A 21,354-nucleotide genomic window follows, 5' to 3' on the forward strand; every position below is an offset into this window, starting at 1 on the left:
AAACCTATCTTTTCAATGGCATTTGTCTCCCGATCTGTTGGCTTTACCGTTCCCCAAATTTCCTATTACTACACTGAATTTTAAAACAGGTATTCATGCATTCACCCTAGGAGATCAGTGTTTTCTTGCTTTGATGAGACTCTCCTTTAAAAGAAAGACGATACTACCCAATGCTGGAGCTCTTTGGTCTTGTCCAAATAGATCATCCCCCCAGTTCTAAGAGAGCCTAGGAGAAGGCATCTGACATTGCTTGTGGGAAGGTCAACTTCATGGCCCTTAGCTGTGTAGAAGTAAGTGTCCCCCAGCCACCAGGATGAAGGCTACTTACATCAATTAAATGCTTGACTTCATGCTTTTTGAGGTCACTTCCGATCTTGGCTGCTAACAGCACACAGGCTCCAGCACAAAGCTTCCGGTTCTGCTTGTTGAGCTTTCCCTTGAGGGCGAGCTTCTCAAAGTAGACGAAGGCCATGGCCACCGTAGGCTCCTCAAAGCCACAGTCCTCCTGGGCAAGTTTCCGCATCTCCCGTTTCAGACTAGACAAAGAAAGCAGGGGAGAATTTCACTAGAACCCAAGAGTTTCAGGGGACCCCCAAAGAGGAGGATGACTCCATCGGGAAAGCATCTTCTCTCTTTCATACCCAGAGGGTGATGTGGGATGGGATTAAATCCCCAGAAGTGTGAAGGTGACATTATGTGTGGAAGAAGGCCACACAGTTGGGAGTCTGGCCCCTTCCTGGTTGGTCTGGCTGCCCAGACCATGTTCACTTTTGCTCCAGATCCAGTGCCCAAAATCGCCACTTGCAGGAGGATGACAGACAGGCAGCAGGCCAGGCAGACAGAGGGGCCAGCAAGGGCGCCAACGAACATGACGTGGAACACAGAAGGACCCCACTGAACACATGTGGCTAGCTGAGGGTCCCCTTGGAAACTAAGGGCGGAGCTATCCCGAGTCAAAGAGGGACACCATCTGGGGAACTGTGCTCATTCCAGGGATGATAATAGAAATAAATCAGGCACTTGGTCTAAACTCTGCCAAATATCAGTTATGTTCATTAACTAGGACAGAAAAGGAGTCGGCCTAAGAGCACATCAACCAGTGTCCTTGGGAAAGCCGCCCAGCACACGGACAAAGCGTGAATACTTGATTTTTCTCAAAGTTTTTATGGGGGGGGGGTTCTTTGGCTTGGAACATGCCAGAATCAAATCTTATCAGGATATACACTCGCATAAATACATACGGGCACATATTCCAACATGACATGGCTGTGTAGCCTAGCTTCTGTTACCATGCACATGTATGCACAAACACCTGCAATCATGCTCTCACGGCACACAGACACTAGTTAGTTCCTCTCTGGCCCAGCAGGGTCAGTCACCTTAACTATTTGGCTGACAGCCAGGGTCACCGTATGATTGATCTAATCAACCACATGGGAAGTACAGCTTGTCTTTTTTTTTTTTTTTTTTTTTTTTTGGCTGCTTTGGTGACTACTTAAATACAGGTCCTAGCTATCATCTCTGGGAAAGTGATTTTAGATAAAGTTATCCCATTCCCCAAGATATTAACCCTTTTCTCTTTGGCTTTGCATATACTTGAGAAACCAGAGAACTGAACGTCACCCATTCTGTTTTTCAAAATATACGTCTTACTGAGCTGGCACATTGCATGCACATAGCCTGAAATGTTTCTTTCACTGAATGAATGTCCTTCCAGATCTGTGTCAATCATAGGTCTGGAGCTTGGCCTTCTGTCCTGGCTCTCTGGACTCTCCCACCATATCCAGGCACGAGTCAGCCAGCTGTAAGACTTTTTTTTTTTCTTCCTTAACTGAATGTGACCATGCTTCATTCCTCAAAGAACAGAAAAAACCATCACAGAAAGCATGAGCTTAATGCGGGCTGGAAGAGAGGCTAGAAGGGCAAGTTCAAGGTGAGTTAAGGTGACATAAGTTTCCCGTACCTCCTTATTTTGCTGAGTGTCAGCTTAATATGAGGAAACTTCTCCTTGAAGGTCTCGTTCATGTCCTTCTTGAGATCTGAGGGCTTCACATAGTCAATTACTGTGGTCTGTAACAGATAAAGCAACACAGGTCACTCATTAAGTAAGGGTCCTATGAACTAATGATGTGCAAGTCACAGCCAACTTACAACTCCAAAAATGTGATGCAATGAGGAAACTCAGATTAGAGCCACAATTAGGGTCTCTGCTGAATCCAGGAGGGACAGTGGCTTTCTGGAAGCTTATGGAAAGGAAATCAATCACCTCATCCTACTTATAGCGATCTTTAAAAAAAACTAGCCTGTAGACCATCAGGAGAGAGGGAGGGGAGTCTTTCTTTACTGCATTTCAACCTATGGTTCACACAGTGCGGTGCTTAAAGGCACCAGGTTTGAACTTGCACAGATCTGGGTTCAATCCACAGCAGACCATTCATCAGTTGCAGGTTTTGGAAGATGTTATTTAATCATCCTATCTCAAGTGGCACGTCTGTGAAATGAAAACAATAACTGTACCTACTTTACATGGCCATTGGAGAACTGTGTGAGAAGTCAAGAGCTCTTGGCATACAGCAAGCACAATAAATGCTAGTTACTGTTTTTTAAATGTATTAAATTGACTAGGGCATTACAGTTATAAAAATAGTGGGGTTCATTTTTGACATTCATAAATGCATAAACTGTATTTTAAAAATTAGAAAATGTACAAAACTTACCATTTTAACCATTTTTAGGTGTAAAGTCTAGTGGCTTTAAGTACATTTCACATTGTTAAGCACCCATCGACACCCTCCACCTCCAGAACCTTTTCATCTTCTGAAAAGGGCAGCTCTGTACCCATCAAACTCTAATTCCCCATCTACTCCCTCCAGCCCTGGCAGCCATCACCCCACCATTTTTCTCTGTGCATCTGCCTCATGTAAGTGGAATTATGTATTTCCCTTTACGTCTTCAAGGTTCATCTGCACTGCAGCATGTGTCCGAATTTCCTTTCTTTTAAAGAGGCTGAATGACATTCCATTGTATGTATATAATGGTAGCTATTATTAACAGTCCCTTGAAACTAGAGTTCCTCCCCGCTCTCTAAATTCTATTCATCCCTGAAGACTGGCTCCTTTGAGCGCTTTCTGAATATTCTAGTCTTCCTTGTTCCTCCATGCCCTGCACAGTTAACTGTCAATTAAACAGTCTTTTGCTGGGCTCCCTGGTTAGTCTCATCCTTCCTTCACTGTACGCCTGCCAAGGGCTGGCTCTCTTCTGGCTGACTGTATGGCAAGAATCTTCACCAAGCAAAGCCAGAGGAAGCAGCAGCTGCAAATTCGGATGTGAAGGCCCATTCCCAAGGATGGCCCACTGTCAGCAAAGCACATCCAAGGTTTCCTTAATGGCTCTAACAAAAGTTGGTGGCTTTCTCTGATCATTTCCATGTATGAGATACTTGGTTTGATTTTTAGAACAAGTTCATGGAATGTCTCTGGTGGTAGTTACAGCCAAAAGCATGCAAACAGCTAATAGATCCCAATTCAAACGGATCTTAATGGTACCTTCTCTGCTTCTCTGGAGAATTAAAGCAAATGGTCCCAATATGAACTCCCAACCTGGCTTAGAGTTTTGTAACACATGGGTAAACAAAGATTTAGTGCATCTTCTTCCTGATACTTGATCAGGAAGGGTCTCCCTGGGGCTGGTCCGTGACATGTCCATTCTCTTATGCGCCAGTGATGTGCTTTATGAGAAGTGGCAATCCAACTCTGACCAAAGTATTTGGACACGTGCATCTGTGCTTGCACTGTGTGGCAGGGAGGGGAGGTGCACTTGGAATTTTTATGGAGGCCTCTCTGGCTGCCAAGGTCAGGCAGAGTGGGCACCGCCCTGGGGCAGCTCTCCAAGAAGGATTTGCCTCCCTCCTGCTTCAAGAACCACTTAATTTCATCTCAAAAAAACACCTCTGGATTGAATAGGATGTAAGATAGATGGATAGATAGATCTTTTTATTTCCATTCCTGAAAGCAGGATAGAGGGTTATCATCTACCATGCTTGCCTCCAGCTGGGCCCACCAGCCAGTCCTTGTATCCTGAATACCCAGCACAATGCCCCCATCTAGGTACCCTGACACACCAGACAGGCCCCTTCTGCTCTTCCGCTGTGGACAAAAACCATGAGACTGGAATGATATGAGCAGGTTTAAGCAAAGTGTCACTTGCCTTTGTTGGGGGCCAGAAGCCCTATGAGTCCTGAGCAAGAATACCCCATTCTGTAATGATCATTTGAGTTTTAATACTGGTTTCCATGGAAATGTCTGAGGCAATGGGAGGCCTGGATCCCACCCTGCAGCAACTACAGCAGCTACCTGGACAGTGCTTCTATGAAGATCCTTGCAACGGTTCTCTTGAAAGAAGGTCCCACTACCGAAAGAGAAGTCTGTGAATGTATCCCACCCACCCCACCTGATAGACAAGGAAACTGAGGTTTAGAGTGAAGAGGCTCACCCCGACCTCAGCCAGCTGCAGACAGGGCCAGAGCTGGGAACTTGGTCTTCCAGACTGCTTGCTTCCAACTCATCCTCCCACAATCCACTCCCCCCACCAACAGTCCTCCTGGCTTTTCTTTCCTTGACCAGACTGAATGGGCAGTGAGAGGAGCTCCCACCTTAAGGGGCTCTTGGGAGGTCTGGAGAAGTAGTAGCCTGGTGGCTTCCATTCCAGTGTCAGGCAACACAGAGAAGGTCACTTAACATGTGGTCCCTATCTGCACCAAGACACATTTCCTAGGTGATTTCTACACGCCGAGGTCAAGGGAGCTGCACATCCAATTCTCCCCGCCTGACTAGCACCTGTTCCAGGTTCAGCTTGTGATGCTGCTTCTGCAGGCTCATCCTGCTAAGCCACCCCCCTGCGCACATGGCTCTTCCTGTGACTCGCCTTCATGAAACAATAAGCTCTGGATGTCCACAGTGAAGGGCAAGACAGCTAATAGTTCTATTTCCTTAAGACTTTGTACTTAGGAGCCCCCCAAATGATTCCAGTTTTCCCTTTAGAATGCTCTGGTATGAGAAGGCAGGACTGGAGAAGTTACACACCTGCCATTTCCATTGCCAAGATGCACTGAGGGAGAAGTCCTGGAGTCCAGTTTGTAGCCTGGTGTCCATTTTGCGGGTACAGACCACAACAAGGGCAGCGTGGGTCTGGGGCTAGTGGTCAGTGCCACCCTCCAAGCCAGGAGTCAGAGTCCTGATCCCAGAGAATGCGAGTTTCTGCAGGGTGGCTTGGGGATCATTTCTGAATTTTGACTTGGGCTGTTCTGTCAGCCTCCTTAATGATTCTCTGAACTCTTCGGTATCTACCCAGCTGCAACACACCCCTTTCTTCTTAAACTAGCAAGAGTAGATATAGAGTTCTGCAACTAAACTGGTAAACAACACACACTATACTTCCATTGATGGTCTTGACCACTACCACTGGGGACAACAGGATAAGAGGAGAGTGTCTGATCCCCTGAAGGTCTAAATGTGGTCAGGTCACTGGATTCCACTGGGGGTCTTGCCCCCTATCTCTGACACACATTTCCTGGTGAGTCCAAGCCTCAGAATAACTCCTGAATACCAACTCGGCCCAACCCATGGCCTTGGTAAATCATGCTTATCAGTCAGAGCACTGGAGGCTGGTGGAGAATATGAAGTAACTATTAGTCTCCTGGGGCTGCTGTGACAAATGACCACAAACTAGGCAATGACAGCAATGCATGGTCTCTCAGTCTCTGGGCAGAAAACCTGAAATCCAGGTATGAGCAGGCCGCGCTCCTTCTAAAACAGAATCTTGAAATAGAAACTCTGGCTCTGGGTAGAGACCTACCTTGCTCAGAGTTTCTGGTGGGCCCTGCTTGTCCCTGGTTTGTGGATGCCACTGCTCTAACCTCTGCCTTTGCATGGTGCTGTCCCTCTTGGCTGTCTTCTATGACTCTGTGTCTCCTTATGTGGACAAAACCATGTGAGATTATGAGGCCTACTCCAGTTTGATTGCATCTTAATTTACTTTTGAATAAGGACACACTCTAAGGTAGTGGAGGGTTAGGAAATCTTTTGGGGGACACGGCTCTGCCCACTAACTCCTCATGGTGCACTCTGTGCAGCTCGGTGGACCCTGACCCTCGGCTTCCACACTGAGCCTAGCTCTGCCCCTCACAGAAGGCCTGAGCCTTGGTCTGACAGAGGACTTCATAGGAGCTTCCTTCCCTGCCTCCTCTGCTGGCCATGACCACCCTTCTCTGTGTCCCCGATTCTCCGAGTTGTGGCTCAATGGGAAAGAACTGACTCGGGAGCCAGACCTCTGGGTTTAAACCCAGCTCTGCTGTGCAGTATCTTGGTGGCCTCCGGCAAACTGCTTAAGCATTTGGGCTTAGGCTTCCTCCTCTGGTTTCTCCATCATCTGCTAGATGCTGATGGCTGTGGGACATCTGCTCAGGAGGTGGCTCACATTCAGCACACAGGATACTCATTTGGAACAACAGAGTCAGCAGTCCCCAAAGTAACAATCTGCCCCAAGACCCTTGCTCAGACAAGGCCTTCATCCAGAGTTGAGGTTATAAACAGGCCAAATTCTTGGTACTAAATAAATCACCCTGTGACCAGGTCCATCTCTCATGTCTTCAGGTATCTGAGAAATGATGTCCCCATTGGCCTCTTACCCCAGGTCCCAGTCTCTGGAGCACAGCAGGCTGAGATTTCTCAGCACAGTCCTGGATATCTTGAGGGAGCCATATGATAACACTCAGAGGCTGGACATCTCAACCATGTGGGAGACCACTCTCTTTCCAGCCATGGTCATGAGCAAAGAGGCAGTACTGGGAAACTCGAGCTACAGGCAGGGATTCCCAGCCCCCAACCTTTCTTTCTGGCTTGGGAGAGAATCAATTAAACGTGAAGCTGTTGCCTTGTTTAGGCTCACCTACTAGTGGAATGGTAGGAGTTCTAAAAATCAGCAATGCCTGAGTTTTGCCAGAGTGTGTTACTATAAATCAAAGTGCTAATTAAGCAGACTGTGGCTCCTTCCTGGTCTGGGACAGTCTGTGTCATTGACACCTAATTCCAGACCACAGAATTTGCCAGATGAAGGGCTCCTCTTGGCCTGCAGCTGTAGCCAAAGCAGAGCTGGCTAGGAGACGGATGGGCAGCTCTGGCCCTGCGGTGCTTGCATTTTTTTTGGAGAAGAGGTCACTGTGCTCTTGGAGAGGTCACTTGAATGCACTTTCTCGCAGCTGCCTGTGCACAGCTGCAAAAAGGGGAAGGGGGGGAGGTCAGCTGGGAGGAGGAGACTATCCAAAACTGTCCACAAAGAAGCCCTGCCCAGCCTGCTCCACTGGAGATGGGAAGCAGAGTTAGAAAGGGCTGGGGTGGGGTGAACACCCATGAATCCCTTCAAGATACCAAAATGAAAAGTCCACGACTGAGTTATCTAGCCGGAAGAGTCCACCACTTCTATCCTGGAGATGCTGGGACACCCTTTGTTTTTCAGAAAAACAGTCTTGACTAATCACAAAAGGAGTAAGGGCTGCCGAGGAACTGAATTAAGCCCCAGGTGCAACGTGGGGAACAGAGGGCCTCCCAGGGTAGGGTTGGGGTACAATGTGAGCGGGTACGGGCACATATACCGCAATACTAATTCTAGAGAGGTCAGGGGTTCAAAGCAGATAGGTTGCTGGTCTGATTCTGATAAAAGCAGCCAAGATGCCTCCGCTTCAGGGCCTGGAAGAGCTCTGACCTTTGTCCCCTACTCTCCATAGGAATTTATGAGCACCTCTGAACAGATGTGTTTGCTGTGGATTCTGCTCTGGGGACCACAGACTCCTAATCCCTAGAAAGGAACATTCCAAGGGATCTGGGTTCCAGCCCCAGGGCTATTTATACCCTAGGAGCTGGCTGGTGATCTGGGGCAGGTAGACACCTCTCCATGCCTCAGTTGCCCTGCCACACTTGTGATAGGAAGGAGGCATCCAAGGCAACCATCTGGGCAGCTCCTTGTAGCCCTGCAAAATCAGGGCTCTTCTGCTTTGCCTGCAATTGACCGCCAGCCATCAGCATTTCCAGCTCAGCTGGGCACTGGGAAAGCAGATGTTTGATGCTTGTTCAGGTTAATTAAGCAGGGGGCGGCCCTGGACTAAATCTATGTAACCACCAACAGATGGGCATTTCAGCTGTCCTGTGCATTGAATCCCTTTCCCTAGGAGGACAGTAAATCACAAGGAAACTATAGGAATGAGCAGGCAGTTGACACAGCCTGGGGCTGTATTTGCTATTCTACTCCTTGGATTCTAATTAAGAATGTGATCCTGAATGGACTCTCCTTCCCATCCCTTTAGGGGAGTAGCCCTTTAATATTCCTCACCGACATGAAATGATTTGAGGTTGATGCTGTCACATGGGGCAGTATAGAGCTCAGTCTGTGGCAGGTATCTGCTGGATATTCATCTGGTGCTCCAGAACTTCTGGGGTAGTGTCTCTACCCATTTGTGATGACACGGGGTGGCTATACCCCGAGTTCACACATACCCAGATGTTATTTGGATGTACTTCAACATACATGCTGCTTCTTTTTTAAAAAATATTTTTAGTTGTAGATGTACACAATACCTTTATTTATTTTTATATGGTGCTGAGAATCAATGGGTTTGGCAAGCACTCTACCCCTGAGCTATAGCCCCAGCCCCTACACATGCTTCTTAAACCGTGGCCACAGACGTGAGCCAAATTTGCATAGAATGTCATGTTCAAAATTAGAAAATGATGACCAAAAAATCCAAGAAAAATACTTAGGAAGTGAGCAGATGCTGCACATCTTGGGACTGTTTTTACAAGAAAAAAAAATGATTTAAAAGAAGAATACTGTATTACTGCTATATGATACAACATGGATGAACCTTGAACATATTTTGCTAAGAAGCCAGGCCTATCTATTGTATGAGTTCAATGATGTGAAACATCAGAATAGACAAATCCAGAGAGACAGGACGCGGGGCCGCCGAGGGATTTGGGAGAACAGGACCAAGGAGGATTACTAAAGCCTATGGGGGCTTCTCCGGGGGATGATGAAAATGTTCTGGAATTGACTGTGGTAATGGCCACATAACTGAATATACTAAAAAACCCCACTAAACTGTGCACCAAAGACAGGAATTGTACGCTACATGAATTATATCTAATAATGCTGTTGCTCAAAGCCACACGAAAAACAACAGCCACCCCCCACCACAACCCAACAAGGCATTTTAATTTCTCACACTTAAAGCTGGCAGGCCTCCAAGACCCTGCTCCTCGGTTGCTGCCCAGGCACCCGATGGAGCCTCTGGAGAGCACTAGCAATCTGACTTTTGTAGCTGGCACCGCTTCTGTCACAGCGGCCCGTCCCCCAAAGAGTGAGCCATAGGCACCATGAATCCTGAGCATCCTGGAAGGGACCTTGCAAGGGAGGGAGGACCCCAGTGCCAGCTGCGATAATTCTCCAGCAAATCCACCCTGCAGGTAGGTACATAATTGCCTAAGTCATCGACACAACTTTTCATGAAACACAAAGCCACAACGACACCAAAAAATTATTTACACATGAGGGGCACATGGCAGGTTGAATGAGTTGCCCTTTCGTCGAGTTGTTCAGCTCCCACTGCCAGCATCTCACACTGTATTGGAAACCCGAGTCTCAGACATTGTCTGTTGACACTGTGGGATGCAGGGAGGGAGTGCCGAGATTCTGCTATCATAACAAACAGGCACTGTATCATGAAGATCAACTCTACAGATGCTCTCTTGAGACGCAGAGGTATCATAAAGGATAGTTTTTTTTTTCCCTTCCTCCCTTTTTTTGGTGTCAAAGCAGGGTGAGAGGGATTTCTTTCTGAGAAGGGAAAAGGATCCAAAATTCCATTCAAGTCAAGTTAATTTTGTTGGCATTACCTCAACGCTGTCACTTTCTTCTCTTAATTGCTTTCCAAACCCATAAAGGGAGAAAAAAAAAAAACAATGAAAAACCACTACCCACATGAGCTGCCAGGTTCTAATGATAAATAATAACTCTCTAGTGAAACCCTAATTACATGCCAGGCCGTGTAGCGGCCGGAAGCATCCGGTTCTGACTCAAGGCCTCCTGCCCTCCTGGGCAGCACATTAACTAATGCCCTACAAGAACCTGCATGCAGCTGAGCGGTGCAACGTACTTTCATGTCCTGTGGTCACCTTCTAGAAACCCAAAGTCCAAACCACAGGAATAGCTGTAATTCAGTCTCCATGCCTGGCTTGGGGATTTTTTTTTTTTAAGTTCAGAAATCTCACTTATGCCCTTTCTCAATGGATCTTAGCAGGAATGACTGCATAGATCCAAGTTTGAAAATACAAATGTCACTACAAGTTCAAGGCCACTTTTAAAAAGATATCACTTTTACTCTGTAGATGCGCTTCACCTCTGGAACTCTCCAACTCTAAGGCACGCCCTAACTGTGGTGATGAGTGGCCTTTCAAACAATGAAAATATGCATCTGACTATATCTTGGCTGGGTGATGTCATGTGACTCGAATCTCTCCGCTAGGTATTTACCCAGGAAAAAATGAAAATATTTGCCCACAAAAGACGTGTGTGAGAATGCTCATAGCAACAGCACTCATAATGTCTCTATGTTGGAAATCTCCCAAATGTCCATCAACAGGGGAACATCCAACACCACTCAGCAATCAAAAAACCTACTAATATACATGCCTGGGCGAGTCTCACAGATATCAAATGAGAAAGCAGATGGATTAAAAAAAAAAAAAGACATAGCCTATGATCTCTTTTACATGAAGTTCCAGAATAGGTAGATAAACTAATTATGATGCCAAGTCAGATCAGCAGTTGTCCTAGTGAGGAGGTGGACAGGACGAGGCAGGAGGAAGGCATTTTCTAAGGGGACAGAAATGTCCTGTCTAGAATAGCGGGGTGGTGACAAAATTCATGGGATTGTACACTTAAAATGGGTGCATTTGGTTGAGTATAAACTACACCCGATACAGCTGCCACAGAATTAGATGGGTAAAGGATTAGCACATCACTTTGAGGGGTGCTTGGTTCTGCAGAGGCCACTGGGACATCCCATAGCCTGAAATTCCACAAGAACAGGACATTCCCGAAAGACTGGACAGCAGCCTCAGGTCCCAAGAAACCCAGGATAAGGCAACAATACTATGAGGCTGCATGGTCCCCAGGGCCTGCTCCCATCAGCAAGTAGAGGTGGCAGCAGGAAGCCCTGGGGAGAGTGGGCCAGAGCCTGCTTCACAAGCTGGGGGCATCTAGGGAGGGAAAGTGCAGACCCAAGTAGGGTCTGTTGGCTTAGAGCTTCCCACACCCACCTAGGAGCCAAATGTGCCCCAGGCTCTCAAAGAGGGCTTTCAGCAACCTGGTTCAAATACCCTCTAGCTTTTGCCCACCTTGAGAGTCACTAGCCTGATACAGGTACATCCCTGAGCCTGGAGCCACAATGGGGAGAAAGGTTTGTAGGGATCATCATTCTGTGGCCTTGACCTCCCTGCACGCCTGTGTGTGTATGTACACAAAGTCAACTTCTTTGACACTTCAGGATTTTCCCACGGGGAAATTCACCTCCACCAATCTCCTACTGCCTGTCCACACACTCCTCCCAGCTCTAGTGATTTGTCTCCCCCTTTATAGTCTGACTTCCCCATTTGTTCTAAAGTTAATGAGAATGGGGATTATGGCTGGTTAGTTCTCCACCGGATATTAAAAACACCCAGTGTGGCACATATGAGGGCCCCAACAAATTTGCTGAATGGGTAAATTCTGTACCTGTTACTCAACATGTAAAAATCAAGCAAACACACAACGACAAAGAACCACCCCTGTACTCTTGTTCCTACAAGTTCAGTGCAAATGCTGAGAAAATAGTCCTGTCATCCATGCCTGCTTCTAGGAAGGGTGTCTCTGGGAAGCTGGGTTGAGGCTCTTTGTAATACATACTGTCATTGACTTAGATAACAGCGGGCAGGGTGGTGCATGCCTGCAATCCCAGCTACTCAAGAGGCTGAGGCAGGAGGACCTCAAGTTCCAGGCCAAGTCTGGGCAACTCAAAATAAAATAAAAAGGGCTGGGGCTATAGCTTAGTGGTATAGCACTTGCTTGGCATGTGCAAGGCCCTGGGTTCAGTCTGCAGCGTTGAAAAAAACAAAACAAAAAAACAGAAAACAAAACTTGGATGATAACATTTAAAAGTAGATTTCCCACATTATCAAAGTACCAGTATGTATAGTTAGGAGGCAAAGAAGTCTTACAGATCTGACCATTAAATGCAGCTCATGAGCAACTGCATTCTCTAAACATGACTCTTACGGGAAGCACAAACTGTGGAGCCAACATGAGGAAATGAAAAATGATCCATTTGGGAACATAAAATGAGGAGGAAAGACCTATATGCTGACTTGACAGGTCATCTAACACACTGTCTAAGGAGGAAGAATTATCCGTGTGCACGTGCATGCACACACACACACATATACTAAGCCCAGGACATCAGAGTGCACAATGAAATTTAAAGGGGGAAAAAAGAGGATTGGATCTGGCACCAGCCCCACAGCAGGCTTGTCAAAGGGGAGGTCAATGTTATCATGACATGTCCACAGGAAAGGTCCCTGCCAGACCCCACTGTTGGCCATAGTGCACTTCATACTCTGTTAAACTGCCCAAAGAACCATATTTTGTCCTGCCCTTGGGTCAGCAATCCACTGCACAAAGCCCAGCAATCGGTATTCAGACATGACCCAGAAAAGCGAACAGAGCCCGGGCCAGGAGTTGTAGCCTCAGCATCCATTTCCTGCCTGTCCAACCATGACCATCAACTGTGACCCTCACTTGGACTCTGGGCCACAGTTTCTTGCCTAAGTTACTCAATCAACAAAGTGAACTTTAATAAATAAAGCCGTGCACCACAGAAAGAAACCAGATTCTTACAGGAATGGCAGATTTCCAGTTGCTCCCTCCTCGATGTCAGGGCCATGGCTCTGGTCATTTATTGAACACTTTATTAGACTGTTCAATAAATGTGTCCTAGAGCGGAGGCCTAGGATTAAGGGTAATTTTAAACTAAATGCCTTTGGAAATCCATTCTGACTCAGAGTGGCACATCCGAATGGCCTCTGCAGAGATGCCAAATATAAGCAGAGATATGCTGAAGGTACCTGGCAAGGGCTGGCTGGGTACTGCCAGGGGTTTCCTGACAATGGCTGAAAACTCTAAGCTCCAAGTGCAGATGTGGATGTCCGTTGAGTACATGGGGTTGGTTTGTGCTTTGGTGTCTGCAGACAAGAAAGCCCAGAACAAGGACCTTTGGGATGCTTGATGCTCAGGTGAGGGCTCCTAAGAACAGCACAGGAGGAAGAGAACCAGAGGAGGAAGTGCTGAGCTAGGCCTGCCCTGCCAGAAGGCAGGGAGAGATGGGGTATTCTGGGTTGGTGTCCAGGCCGCTGATGCTGTGGGGGGCAGGCCTGCTCAGTCCTCCCACAGCAGCCGGGCTCTGCTTGCCTTGGAGTCAGGGCAGGTTTGCCCAAAGAAAGTATGTGGGACCCTGGAAGTTCCCCCTGGTGTCAGGAGAAATAGTAGCCCTTGGTGGTGGGAAAGGTGGTTAGCCCAAAGCAGAAACCAGAACTATAACAAAGGGAAAAACAGGAAGAGTCTGTGAAATAAAAACAGCAAGGAAAGCATTTGCATCTAACACCCACAGTGTCCTACTTTCACTTTCCCAAGAGATAATTCTGTCATCCCCAACCTAGTGCCAATTGTTTGCTCTGAGTGCACGTGGAATCCTGCATTCAGTGAGGCAATCCAAACAGAGCTGGACTTGAACTTGGCACTTTCAGGGATGGGCTAGGTCCTCCTCTATGGAAGTGTAAGCTGGGCCATGCTACTTCAGAGATGAGGGACCCCAACTTGAGCTGGTAGCTTTCACAGACATTGGAAACCCAGCCTTCTCAACCCCCTAAAAGTGGTGTTTACAGGCCAGGTGATCAGATTCCTGGATACCACGAAGGTGCTGGTCCTTCTGTAGGGAACCACCACTAGCACTTTTCCAGGAGATGCTCCAGGCAGAGCAGTTTCTGATAAAGTCCCCAGTCTGTGAATGCAAGCAAGCCACCTCCAAGCCAGTCCAGGTGACTGTAGGGATGAGCAAACCATCCATCCATCCCACGCTACTCACCATGTATGAAGGAAAGATCAGAACTCGCTTGTGCTTGCCACAAGGCCACTGGGGGTCATCCAAGAGATTTGGGTCATAGTCCATAAAGTCTCCCAGGTCACTACCTGAAGATCACATGCAAAATGATAATTAGGGGCCCAGGACTCTCTGAGGCAGAGGCAGCTAGGAGAAAGCCAAGTACAGTCACTGAAGACAGTTTTCAGGGAATCTGGCTCAGTGTCATATTCCTGGCTCTGGTTTTTAGCAGACGGCTCTGCATGCCAATGAGGTGTAGCCCCTTGCCAAAGGGTTCAGCAAATTCTTACCATTCTCTTTTTTTCCCTTCCATCTTAGAAAATTATATATTAATCTTCCTGACCCAGAAGTGTAAAAATCTTTATATAGGACCTGAGATGCAGAGAGCCCTTGCAGGTTACAGAATGTGGCCTTGAAAAGATTCATTTTCTAAATTTGCAGGCCAAATTACTAGATTCATGTCATGCCATCTAAGAGGCATGACTTAGCGTGGAAGCTTCTGGGCAGGCTATTGTGTGCAGAGCAACTCAAACCAGAGCATCCACCAGGGTACATAGCTGTAAAAGACCACAGGTGTCTGGGACATGAGGGCGGAGGCTCGGATGACCTGGGGAACTGCACACTCACCTGGAATTTCTCTGAAAGTAGAAATAATGCTATTTCTTAAAGAACTGGTACCCTCATGCCCATCCTTACTAAGGTTTGTGTGGATAGAGTTGGGATATGCACATTTTCCTTTAGTTGCCAACTTTGCTCGAGAGAATATCCACAAAGGAAATATCACCCTCATTCTGTACTTCAGGGTCCAATTATTTTAGGGGAAAATAAACAGGAAAAAAGAACAAAACAAACGAACGAAAGACACCCCAGAGTTTCACGATGTGACAATGCAGGATTGTAACCAGGCGAAAGGTGAATGAGGAGCCAAGTGGTCTACAGAAGCGGGGAAACCCAAACTGCTCTAAATGATGCAACTTTAGCATTTCTCCATGTAGGTAAGACCCTACAGGATTGGCAAGTGTGACATCTAGAGATAAGATCCCCTGTCACCTGGTTATGGGCCTACATGGCCTGAGATCACGTTTTCCCTAAAGTAGTGTCTTCTGGGAAGACACTAGTGTCCTCCAGCGTGCAGAGGGAGACACAAACCACACTGTGAACTGAGGCATCTCCTGTCACAAACTACCCAGAGCGCAGAAGGGCCAAAGTTACCTGTGTCGAGGCTCCCCTGGGTGCTGCTGGCCCGGCCTATGGAGAGGCTGCGGTGGCTCAGGTTGCGGAACTGGGAGAAGGAGGAGGTGGAGTCTATAGTATTCCTCCGGGCTCCGAAGGCATTTGTGGGTAACAGAAACTGGGTATAAGAAACTGTCTACAAGGTAAACAAACAAACTAGTGATTATTCCCAGGCAAGGCTAGGTTTGCATTCTGACCAAGATATGTGGCTCCTCCAAGTTCAGATCTACTTTTTAAAACCTGCAATTCTAAAAATCCAATGAGATCTGAAAAATGAAAAAAATTTTGGGACTCACACATGCCATATTTGTGCCCAAATTCCACCCTAGCGGACATGAGGTGAAACATAGTTTTAACAGAGCTCACTTAGTAGGACTATTCTCATTTTGTGGCAGAAACGTTAACATGTCCGACACATCGTATTGCTTTTCATAACCTATCCGGCAGGATTCCAGAACACATCAGGCCACAGAATCTCCCATGATGTTCCTCAGCAGACGCTGTTTGTGATGTTCAGCTCTATAACTCCCCTCCCTCCTGGGGAATAAAGGTGGAGCAAAGGCATTTCTCTTCTCCTGCCTGGGGAACTGCACCCTACCTCTACCTGGAGGCTCAGGGTTCCTGTCATTCAGGTAGAGGAGTGACCAGTTAACTTGGAGGTAAGGAGGGCAAAGGTCATTCACAGCCCCAGAAGCTTCCCCTGTTGGAACTATTCTGGGATGGTTTCCCCAAGGAAACACAGGCTTTGGGAGGGTTGAACCTAGTGGATGCAGGTCAAGTTCATTTTCAACTTTCACTCCTCAGATTTCAACCCAGCTTGAAACCATTTAAGGTTGAGGGATTCTTGGCCCCTTGGGACCATGAGAAGCCAAAAACTTCTAGTAGTTGGAATGTTGCTTGCTTACACCACCAGTGAGTAATGTTCAAACTGCCACTTCATCCTGGAATATCCATGTATTGTGGGTGGGTGGGGGCAAGAGTGTGAGGTACTTGTGTTACACACTCAGTTGTCCAGGTGACTGTAGGGATGAGCATACACATGCTCAGTGGACTCCGCCACACGGTTATTCAAACAGCTTTGGTGGGTTTCCATCTGCACAGTGGCAGAGCCGGGGTGGGCTGGTATCACGTGCCCAGGAATCTGCCCCCAGAGCTTGCTTCCCCCCGTCACAAGTGGGGTTCAGTCTGACTGCCTCTGCTCCCTGCCCCTGGTAATTGAGGGCCAGATGGACTTACCTTCCCGTCAGCACCCAGCTCCACACCTTCAAGACCAATGATCTCTTTCAAGCTCATGGCGCCTGCTGACTGCCTCCCTCCATCCAACTTCAGATCCCTGAGGAGTACAAGCCAAAGGGGAAAAAATGCTTTTGTGTGCACCCCAAAGAACGACGATGATGTTTACGACATGAGACACCACAGTTGCACTGACAAAATGACCAAGTGGGTCCTGGGGGATGGAATGGGATGACCTGGTGTCCTTCCTTGGGGGCCTCACCGTGAGGTTCTTGCTGGGGGCAACTCCATTTTATTTGATTTACATGGAAAAAGGAAATCCAATTGATCACAAAGTCTGCAGATGGGAGTTGGGCTCAGAAGCTGGAGGCGACCAATGCCACCTCTTCCTCAGCATGGGGCCAGTTACTGAGAAGCCACGGGAATGCTCTCTGAGCACCCGGGACAACTGGGCCTCCGGGGCTCCTGCTGCTGGGTTCTTTTTAAAGCTCTTGAGGCCACCTCTCCTTTACCAGACAGGAGAAGTAAATCTCCTAAACAGGCATCCGTCTCACTGCTGGCAATGAAAGAATGAGTGGCACAACAGTCACCCTCACTCGTTTCCTAGGCTGCCTGACAAGGTAGCATCTTTATTAGACAGTAATTCCCAGTAAAATGACAAGCATTTACACAACACCACATGATTCAAAGACTTGCACACACACACACACACTTGTAAGGAAACTTGGAGGGACAAGACAGGCATGACTATTGTTAACCCATTTTACAGAGGGGCAAAGAGAGAGGTTCAGAGTAGGTAAATGGCTTGCCAAGGCCACCGGGATAATAATAATATGTTGAAGGGACTAGTCTTTTTTGTGCCCAATGCTCTTTCTAGTACACTTGCTTTGCTTTGGAGATGCAAGATGGGCTCCCCGTGACTACCCTCATGTGCAACCGCTCGCTTTGTCAAAGGATGATCCTCCTTCCTTATGAGTTTTTCAAACTCTGCACATCAGAGTCCACTCGGGGACCTCTGAGAATATGGGGAGGACCTGGGCATCCATACTTCAAGTGACCCAGGTGACTCTAAATTGCAGCCTCATTTGGGGACCGTCTCCCAGCCTCTGTCTCTATGATACAGGGTGCTGGTAAGGGAAAGCCACCTCACACTGAAAGCCTCCTCACTGTGTGATCTGGGCAGAGGGACCGTATTCAGGGAATGAGAAGCCAAGTAAGAACAAGCCAGACATAAAGGGAGACTCTCCTGGCCAAAGGTAACCGGGAGAAGGAGAGAGGGACAGAGTGGGAGTGGGGAGGACGGGCACGCCCTTCTCAAAGTTGGAGGACACACAGGCTGTCCTCACCTGTGCCCTTCCGAGGGTGGACTGGGTCTCTGGTGTTACGTAGAATGCAGAGTCTGATCTGAGACAGTTTTCAAAATAAACACCCCAGGCCCTCGGCACCCAGCATTGTGGCAATCCTCCTCAGAAGGCGATGGCCTCGGCATGCTCAAAACACCACCAAAGCCACAGAACAAGAGCAACCAACCCGCCCATCCCACAAGTCTTCGCTCTTTCTATTTATTTTACTTTAATCAGCGCTTCTCCCATTCCTCCACCCATACCCCATGCGTGTGAAAGACTTCAGGTCATTCTAAACAGCCAACCTGCCCCCTTAAGGGACAGAAAAGGACAGTAAGTCTTGCAATGGTCAGTGTTTTCAAGAAGGTGCAGGCCACCCCAATGAGGGCTCTAAACACGTTCTGAGAAGGAAGCCCTTTTCCACGTGTCTGAAATCTTCCACACGTGTCCCCTCTGGCAGGGACCATGCTCCCTGAGGGCTATGAGGCCCAGGATTATTTAAACCCAAACACACTGCACCCACCTTCAACTCGCTGCTGCCAAGACCCAGCAGGCCAGAGGACAGCGGGACTCAGGGAGGCCACCAGGTACTGTCCACACCATCCAGACCTGCTGCTCTGCCTGCTACTAAGCTACTCGGGGCAACTTCTAGAAGCCTTCGGAAAGCAATTAAGGATGGAGACATGAACACATCAGAGCATCCACACGGGGAGAAATGCCTACAAAGAAAACCTTGAGCAAAGCGAGGAGGCAGAAGTCGCACGGTGGGGAGGGACCCAGGGGACCAACAGCAGCAGTGCTGGTACAGAAAAGCAGGCTTTGGTTTCAGTGAAGGACCTCGGCACAGTTCCATGCACTCCGGCTTTGCTTAAAGTTTGCTAAAGCCGAAGCCAGCAATGAGTCTCTCATATTCCCAATTTTCTCCTTGTTTTCAGAGAACGTCATTTAGGGCTGAAATTAATAGAAGAGAAGGGAAGATCTTCTCAGGATGAGAAGGCCAAGGGAAAGGAGAATGTTAAAGCCAGCCTGAACTAAGAGCAATCCCAGGGGAGCACTAGGCTGGCTACACAGCATGTCACAGGTAAGGACACTGAAGGACTTATTTACTGAGCAGGCGTAGTCTGTCTCACCAGTACTGGTTTATAAAGATGGGATGAAACATGGGTGCTTTTTCATTGAACCCCTCTTCATTTATCTTCAATTTGCTCACAGCCTTCCCTGAACAGCCTCATCCTGGAGGCCAGCTGTCTGTTTGCGGCTAAAGGTGCAGATCCCAGTGAACAGAAGCAAACTAGCCACGGCTCACCCCACACCCTGCTTCTTGGTGCTAACCTCAAGGGAAATGAAGCTGTAACAGAAAATATACTCTATGTGCTCATCTTAAACCCAAGAGTCCTCTCTCCAGGAGCTGAACCCCAAACCCTTTTTAAAAGATTTGCAGACCCAGTGGATTGTCCAAGGGCCTTGGGGACATGAAAGAGAGGATTGGGCGAGGCTCTACCACACCTACCCAGAGGAACCCATCTGGACAATTAGTGTGACTTGCTGGAGTCACTACTTCCCACTGGCTTTTCACTTACATCATTCTACTTTCTAAGCAGCTGGGGCCAAGCGTAAGGAAATAAGATCCATGGGTCCACTTTCAACTGCACCCGAAATTACATATAGACTAGGACAGACCAGCACTATCCACTAGAACTCCATCTGTGCTGTCCCATGTGGTGGTCACTGGGCACATGTGACAAGTGAGAACTTGGAAAAAGATCAGCTAACTGAGGAACTCAATTTTTAAAAAAATTTTTTTTCCCACAATACGTTTATTTTTATGTGGTGCCAAGGATCAATCGAACTCAGTGCCTCTCACATGCAAGGCAAGTGCTCTACCACTGAGCTATAGCCCCAGCCCCTCAGGAACTCAATTTTTATGTTATGGTTTGGATGTTAGGCGTCCTCCAAAAGCTCACGACAATGCAAGAAGGATTAGAGGCACAAATGATTGGGTTACGAGAGCCTTAACCTAATCAGTGCATTAATCCCCTAATGAATTGGGTAGTAACTGTAGGCAGGTAGGGTGTGGCTGGAGGAGGTGGGTCCCTGGGGATGTGCTTTTTGTCCTTATTGAGTGGAGCTCTCTCTTTTTCCGCCTCCTGGTACCAAGCTCTGTGCTCCTTCCCTCCGCCATACTGTTCCACCACGATGTCCTGCTTTACCATGGACCCAGGGCCATGAAGTCAGCTATCTATGAATTGAGACCTCTGAAACTGTGAGCCCCAAAATAAACTTTTCTTCCTCTAAAACTTTTCAGGTCTTTTGGTTCCAGCAGTGATAAAGCAGATAATGTAAATTAATTGAAATGTAAAACAGCCACAGGTGGATGATATGTACCACATTGGATTATCTTAGTGCTTGTCAGGACTTAGGCTGCCATGAACTGTACCTTCCCATGGCAAAGACAATACAGTCACAAATGACACATTTCTGATTCTGATCTGGTCTCTTAATTTTTCTTCCCCAAAATGGCTTGGCCATTTTTTGGTCTGTTGTCCTCAGGACCTGTTTGCCTAATAGGCCCCAGCTCACTGAAGAGACTGTCAGATGTCCTAGAGACAAGACCCAGCAGGATTCCCCCAGTGGGGTGGGAAATAATGACCAGCGCTCCGTCACCATCCTTGAATAGAACTCCCAGCCTTAACAGAAGCTCCCAGTCCAAACATGGCACGCTGTAGTAGACTTTCCTGCCCAAAGCAATGGGGGTAGGAGCGGTGGGGTGTTGACAGTGCTGGAGAATACCAGCCAGCAAGGACTGGTGGTGCTCCCTGTGTCCTAGGGATTACAGAAGGCTCCGGGGTCCTTCACATGATCCTGGAGGAGGGAAGGATACCCCAGGATAAATAAATTTGAAAGTCCTTTCAGTCCTGATGAAGGGGGACTAATAGTTCATATTAGATACATTAAAAAATGGTAATTTATTGCACACTGAATCTACTACCCTGGAATCTGCTACATTCACACTTTAAACACTCCCACTGGCATGATAACCACCATCACACCACTCTAGACCACTGATTGCTTCATGGTGGCTGGAGACAGACACTTTTCTGTACATTTTCTCTCTTGGATTCAGGGAGAGGTTGTCACTAGCTTTGGGGTTCCCATCTTGGTGGATGTGAACTAAGAGAGCACATAGGGTGCTCAGTGCCACCACACAAAACAAAACAGGTCATTGAAGCCATTTCTAATGAACATGGGTTCCCTTTTGTCAACTGTTGAATTTGTGTAGACAGAGATTGTCAGGATCTGAAAAAC

General features: G+C 47.6%; 1 protein-coding gene across 4 annotated transcripts in view; it reads right to left on the minus strand.

The window, feature by feature from the left end:
• Nucleotides 1-21,354, minus strand: part of Cables1 (Cdk5 and Abl enzyme substrate 1) — a 107,254-nt gene that overhangs the window by 4,341 nt on the left and 81,559 nt on the right. For 2 of the 4 annotated variants that reach the window (XM_005329061.5, XM_078030268.1), the window contains 5 exons: nucleotides 16,709-16,805; nucleotides 15,452-15,608; nucleotides 14,225-14,328; nucleotides 1,964-2,070; nucleotides 329-536 (listed from right to left, as the gene is read on the minus strand). In XM_005329061.5, the coding sequence (XP_005329118.2) occupies nucleotides 329-536; nucleotides 1,964-2,070; nucleotides 14,225-14,328; nucleotides 15,452-15,608; nucleotides 16,709-16,805 (673 nt within the window). The remainder of the gene's footprint in view (nucleotides 1-328; nucleotides 537-1,963; nucleotides 2,071-14,224; nucleotides 14,329-15,451; nucleotides 15,609-16,708; nucleotides 16,806-21,354) is intronic. The other 2 variants (XM_078030269.1, XM_078030270.1) reach the window with 1 other exon arrangement.

The sequence above is a fragment of the Ictidomys tridecemlineatus genome, chromosome 13 (assembly GCF_052094955.1).
Source record: "Ictidomys tridecemlineatus isolate mIctTri1 chromosome 13, mIctTri1.hap1, whole genome shotgun sequence".
NCBI lineage: Eukaryota > Metazoa > Chordata > Mammalia > Rodentia > Sciuridae > Ictidomys > Ictidomys tridecemlineatus.